The 6,652-nt window shown below is 44.5% G+C and overlaps 1 protein-coding gene across 1 annotated transcript in view; it reads right to left on the minus strand.

Moving 5' to 3' along the window:
- Window positions 1-1,213: 1,213 nt before the first annotated feature.
- The window catches only part of DNAJC6 (DnaJ (Hsp40) homolog, subfamily C, member 6), a 24,971-nt gene continuing 19,532 nt past the window's right edge, over window positions 1,214-6,652 (minus strand). Inside the window, exons 16-18 of the mRNA XM_010140908.1 lie at window positions 6,184-6,329; window positions 4,149-4,325; window positions 1,214-3,425 (exon numbers count right to left, since the gene is read on the minus strand). Coding sequence (XP_010139210.1) covers window positions 3,324-3,425; window positions 4,149-4,325; window positions 6,184-6,329 — 425 coding nt within the window. The 3' untranslated portion in view covers window positions 1,214-3,323. The remainder of the gene's footprint in view (window positions 3,426-4,148; window positions 4,326-6,183; window positions 6,330-6,652) is intronic.

The following is a 6,652-nucleotide window of genomic DNA, read 5'->3' on the forward strand; positions in this document are numbered from 1 at the left end:
GTTTTATGTGGGGTAAGTTCCTGTTTAAAGACATCGATAGAGTTTTAAAGAGGCCCCGCCCATGGGCTGTGTCTGAAAAACCCTGTTTGCACCCCAGAAAAGGGGCCCCGGCGCCCTCTTGTCCCGTTTGTCAGCCCTTTCGGAGGGCCGCACCTCCCCAGGAAGGTTTTCCCCGAGTATCTCCCATCTCTGTCAGCTCTCCTTCTCGTTTCGAATCCTCTCTGGTAGTTTTTTCCCCGATTTCATCGCTAATTTTGAATAATTTAGAGGCAAGCAGGCTGCCTAATTAAACCAGCAATTAAAATGCCTGGAGTGAAGGTTCTGTTTGGTGCCACGTTTGCTGGACCGTGGATCCCTGGAGAGTCGCAGCATGAGAACAGCAAGTTTCCAGTGGTGTCCAAACTCTTCTAATCTGGGGAAAGCACCTGGAACCCCAACTGCGGAGTGACCACCCGGCGTTAGCAGCCCTTTACAGCCACCGGACTGACCCCAGCCACCTGTATCGCGGGAGCAGATAGAGGGGTAGGACAGTGTGGTCACGCTTTGTGAGCAGCAATTGAACTGTGAGCAGAATTAAAGCCCTTTCTGGCCTTATTTGGAGACGAAAAAATAACATAGAGCACCTTTCACTGTCCCCTTCCCCTTACGGTATGAGCAGAACAGATCCTTCGGCTGCCAAAAACACCCTAGAAGTTTCCATGCAAGTTTACATCTTGGTGCTGTTAATGTAAACAGCTTTGGACCTACAATAAATACACATATTTGTGCTTACCTTGGCTAAATAAGGCAAAATATAGAAGAAAGTTAAGTTAACCCCATCGTCTGCCTCAATGGGGTCGGAGGGTTTTTCTCTCAAGCACAAAAAGCTGCATCTTTCCTCATCTTGTCTCTAAATTTAGCCCTTACTGTTTTTACAGTCTGTTTGCAGAAATGGGAACTGCCGCCTTCATGTTTGCTCTCGAGGCAATAAAAGCTCCAGAAAAAACTTATTAGTCTCTAGGGCAAGTGGTTTACGGCCACGCAGGTCCCACCCAACCCCGCGCCGGAGCTGTGGCGGTGTTTGACGAACGCGTGAGATGCTCCAGACAGAAGCAGCCTCCATTTACCACACACGGATTCGTTGGCGCTTCTCCAGCATTTACAGAGAAGTTACTCTGAAGTGTGTTTAAAGTAAGAAGGTTCTTCCCCCACAAGCACAAAACATACCTGAATATGTTAATTTGAGCTTTTTAATGTATGTACAAATGTTTTAGACCAGTCACAATTTCATTGAGTATATACCGTATTTACAAAAATTACAATAATTTAGTCAAACAGTAAACCTGAACATTGATAACCTCTGTCACTACCAGATAGGACAAGAAATGGGGGGTTTTTTAGTTAACTATTTTGATATACATACATCCTAATACTTTCATGCATCCATAAAAACATTAGGGATGGAAGTAATCAAAGCTGAAGTGGGGTAGGGCTTCTTTTGGTAGATGAAGTTTAACAATGGATTTTGTGAACTTGTGAGTTATATGCCAGGACAAAACTCGATACAAAGCTAATGTGGTTTTCATCATTAAAAAAGTACGTTATAGCAATGAGATCCTTTTTATTATATCGGCATAGGTCACAATATCTACAAACGTGAATGAGAAACAATAACCCAACAAATCACAGGAACATGATTCGGATTCCAGTTACCTCTTTAAATAAGACAAGCACATACTGGATCAAAACATTAATAAATAACATCCAGTTTGTTACTAGTATCTTAAGGTCTTTTATATAAAAGGAGACCTATGTGTTGGTTTCACATTTTTCAATTAATGGTAGTAAATAATGGACCAATACAACAAAAGGATGACTTTTGTACAGAAAGCAATGTACTTTGACACTCTGTCTTTGCAGTAAAAGTTTTGCCACTTGAAAATGTAAGTGCAACAACTAGTGGATTGTCTTTAAAAACCACCAGCTTTAAAGAATCGCATCCGATGGCAACCTGTTCCTTCAGCAGTAAATGCAAATGGTTTCCTGCCCACCTCCCGGATATACCTGCCCTTTCAAAGCTCCAATACGGAGACAACACGTGGTAAAGAAACTGCTGACAGTAGTTATTCTACAAAAGGAGAACACCGGAATTTGGGGTGAAGAGTGTAACTTGCCTTTTAACTAGGAAAGATGCTTCGGCTTCAGCATCAGAGATATCTCGTTGTGACGTTATTGCTTTGGTCCAATATAAACTTTTAACGATGATCAATTTGCACTGTATTTACCTCAAAGATCAGACCTGGGCCACAGACGTCCACACCATGATCTGAAAAGTGAAGCTGCAACAGGTTGCGTTCTGCCAAGAGCCTTTGCTAAGTGCTCTGGAGCTGTTAAAGGCATAGAGGTGATACGAGCGGGCTGGAAAAAGTCTCCTGAGTCCTCAGGAGGGGACGTGTTACTATAGACCGGGAAGTTTCTAATGCTTTGCAGCAGAGGTTTGGTTTGTTGACATTTCTTTTGTTCGACGGTTTTGAGCTATGGATGAGAACTTGATGGGAAATGCAGTACATGCTCATTCCTCCCTTTTACAAACATGGAGTCACCCTCCCCCCAATTCCCTATTCCCCCAGAACTGCCCTTCAACAAACCAGCAAGATGCTGTTCAACATCAATTACTTGTTGCTTGCTTTAGAAGCTGAGGAATTTCTTCTGCACCTTTCACTGCTGGACTGTGTGGTGAAGTACGGTGTTAATGCATAAAGCAGCAGTCGGGTGCCACACTGATCTAACCCAGGTTCAGCTTTGTCTCCATTCAGGCAAACTCTACTACAGGAGCAATTAAGCAGCAAATGGTGATAGTTAGGAGTGTGCCTAAATCTCATCTGAGCACTTCAGTCAGACAAAGTTGGATCCAAACCTAGGAAGAAAGTATGATGAAGTTTGGGCTTCACCACCAACTCCACTTGAAGTGTTGCCGTGTCACACATCACAACAAAAAAGTAGGAAATCCACCAGCTACACACTGTCTTAGACAGAACAATCCCACCTTTTCACCGAATGCATTCTCTCTCACCCCACTTGAATCCAAAGAAAAATATAAAAGTTACCAGAAACTGTAACCCCATGGCTCTCATGTAGCAAGCCAGGTGGCTAGAGTCCCTCTGAGCTCAGGATTCTTGGTACAAGCACAATGAAACCCTTCTCTTGTTCTTCATGATAAGTATTAGGCTCTTAGTTTTCTGAAACTTCTGAATTTCCAGCCAGAGTTTGGTTGATCTGTGACACTTGTGACAAGAGACTATGTAAGAACTAGCACAGGTCTGTAGTGGAGACTGAGAAAGTACCTAATACAAGGGTTTTTGTCCTTGGTTTTCAAATTCTGACCAGGCATCATTTAGCTCCATAAATATCATCTTTGCATATTGTTCATACGGCTGCCCAGTAGCCTGGAATGAAAACAGAAAGAGGGATAATCACATGTACCAGACCAGACTACAGCAAGTCAACAGCTAGATCCTCAAACGGTCATCCTTTGCTTTCTACGAATGATTTTCGCTTGCTTTTTGACAAGAACGAGCTAAGGTTGAGGGCTGCTTACAGTGTTCACAGCTTAAGAATTACAGCTGAAGAATTTTTTTGGCTCTTCTGCTCCTCAGAGCTGATAAAGGCCAAGTGTGATAAAGCACTGCAGTCCCTGAAGCTTCCAGGGCCTCCATTTCCTTAAAAGCGTAGGGCTCATCATCGCCATCGGGTTTCCCAGAGGGCATCAGTGCACTCTGGATGGCAAGTGTAAGCAGCAAGGCCACAAGCCGGGTAATCAGACAACCCAATTCTTCCATTCTAGAAGTTCAAGACCCTTGTCCTTTCACGTCTCTATCACCCTCTCGTCTCCTTCATCAGGCACAATATTCTGAACTGGTTTTCACCACCACTATGGCTTAGAGTCAAAGTGCAGGTGAACAAAAGCTGAAGATCTGATTCTCTGTTGCTTGGAGCAGCATGTTCCAAGCACAGTCTTGAGGTTGGCAGGGGTGAGAACTGGCAAAAATCATGAGCTACTACTTTCTACAAAGCTGTTTGCACCAAAAAATTAAGCAATCTCCTTCAACACTTTGTAATTAAGAGAGCAGAGACAATTTCTGAAGGATGCGAAACTAGGAGCTCCTTACCTTGTCAGGGTGAACGACAAGCACAGCCCGCCGGTAGACCTTCTTCACCTGCTCTGGCGTGACTAGGTCTGCCATACTGACAGGTTTCCACTTGGTCTCCCCTGCCCAGAGGACTGTGTGCATAGTGGAGAGCAGGGCTCTTATATTGCGCTCCTTCCCTTCGATCCATTCCAGGACCTAGAGAGAAAGATGTGACTCTTAATTTATGCCTTAGATTAGATATTTCAGTAGGAAAAAATGTAATCATTTGAATAGCAGGGACTCCAAGGATCACCTTACATTTCTTTCCAAGCTTTAGAGAACCTTCAGAAGATATTTGTAAGGTTCTACTTTGTCATTAATGTTCATATCACTGCTTGAAAGACACGCCTTGAGCAACGTCCCTGCTAAAAATACTGAGTTGGCTTATGAAGCTTATGAACAGACAGTAGATGGAATGGTCGAAAGATAAATGAAATGTTTGACTGCGTGTCTCTTTAGCAAGCTTGACTGAACGCCTAAAGTAAGCTCGGCTAGAACTCTGCTGAGGATGTGCATCTTTTGTGCATGTCTAGAGTTAAATCTTCTGAAAGTTGAAGTTTGGCTTCAATTTTTAAACTCAATTCTCTCCCTGCGCCTATTTGCTACCTGCACTCCAGCAGTCAAAGAAAGCAGTAGGTAGTCCACTTTCCCAGCTGGCGTAGTGCCCCTTGGCAGTTGCCATCTTAGGCTGGGGAATGGGAGGAGGAAAGAGAAGTGAATGTGAAAACCAAAGCGTAAAGAGATTGAACAGTTCCAGTCCGAACTGGAGTGACTCAATGAAACAAAACGCATCAGAGCAAAGGGAAGGGAGAATCCGCTGGGTGCTTCAGCCGTTCGGCAGCTTGCTGGAGGGAAAAGGTTGCACACAGTAAGTAGGACCACGTGAAATTGTACAGCTTATGAATCGGAAAACTGGCCACCTCATAGCCTGACCGCTGTCCGGCTTGAGTACCTGTTCACCGTGGATGCTGGCGTACACTTTCCAAAGGTTAATACCTTTCCATGAGGGTAAAAAAAAAAATTAAAAAAAAAAAGTTCCCTCATTCTGTTTTCTAGAAGTTTGCTTAGGCTTTTCCTCTCAGTTGTGTATCTATGATTGGTGGGTTTGTGTTTCATATATAGAGCGGGACAGACTGAATTTCCTTCCCTTCATAACAGATCCGCAGTTTGGCAATTTATTGAGGAGAGAGGAGAGAATTCCAAAGCAGGCAAGATTAATGAGTCAGAGGATTAGTTCAATTAGCTGTGCTGGTTAATCAGGGCTGGAGTGATGGGGAAGACCAGCAGCCCTGACAGCAACACTGGGCAAGCCACTGTTTGCCACAGTCTGGTTTAGGACAGAAACGTAACCTTGGGGTTTTAAATCTATTCCAAAGGATTTTCTCTTCTCCAGGGAAGGCACGGGGGTTTGTTATATGAACAAAGAGCAGGAGGTTCTCACTTTGTGCCCAAGGCGATCTCATTCCGGGGAGAACATCCCTTATTTCACCAACCCCTGGGTTTGGCAGGACTGGCAGAGGTGGTTGCTGCTCTTGTACCTGCTTCGCTTGTAAGAAGCTATTTCAGGTCTTTAGAAATTGCTGCTTTTCCTAAGTAGTATCTCTCATTCTGATGAGGCAGTGGAGATTCTTCCAGATACTCCCCTGCAGTTTATGGCTTTGTCTTTCTGGTGACACTAGCCCAGGGCTGCCTGGCATGCGAACAGGGAGCACAGCAGCTTCTGGTGCTATCGAGTTTAGACACTACTTTATGGAAAGCAGCGGGAGAGACAGCGCCCGGTCCTTGGGACCCAGCCACGCTGTGAAGGCTGTGCACTGAAGTAACTGCTAAAACAGGAGGATAGCTTCTGGCACTACATGATCTGAAAGATTGCTCAGCTGCCTCACATGCGGGACAGCTGGCGGCTTACTGTCCCCTCCACCTTTCAAGGACAGTGTTTCAAGCAGCTTCCAGCACAATGAGAATGGAAGACACATTGAATAATTGTAAGAACATAAACATGAACGTTGCCTACTTTTAGTTTCTCAGGGTCCATCTCCTTAGCCATTTCTTCTTTTCTCATCTCAGCTATTGTTTTGGGGCCCTTCTTGTCCTTGTGAGCATTAAAACCTTGACCGGATAATAGATCTTCAAAGTCTGCAGACACTTTTGGTTTTGCGTCTTGAAAAAACAACGAGATTGGAAGTTGTTATCACAATACAGGTTTATTTAATGCTGCTTTTTACCCAAGCCACTGCCCATGCTTCTCACTCTAACAATTCAGTGCTAATGAATGTGCAGCTGCTCATGAAAGAAGTACAGGCTAATGTTACTTCAAATTATTACCATTGAAACCCATCTGGAATACAGGATTTCCTAAATCGTATGGGGACAGGCCGGGGGAGTTGGCGGGGGAGGGGGGTTCAGCCTGGAGAGGAGAAGGCTCTAAGGAGACCTGAGTGCAGCCTGTCAGTGCTGCAAGGGGCTGTGCGAAAGCCGGGGAG

The sequence above is a fragment of the Buceros rhinoceros genome, unplaced genomic scaffold (genome assembly GCF_000710305.1).
Source record: "Buceros rhinoceros silvestris isolate BGI_N320 unplaced genomic scaffold, ASM71030v1 scaffold548, whole genome shotgun sequence".
Taxonomy (NCBI): Eukaryota; Metazoa; Chordata; class Aves; order Bucerotiformes; family Bucerotidae; genus Buceros; species Buceros rhinoceros.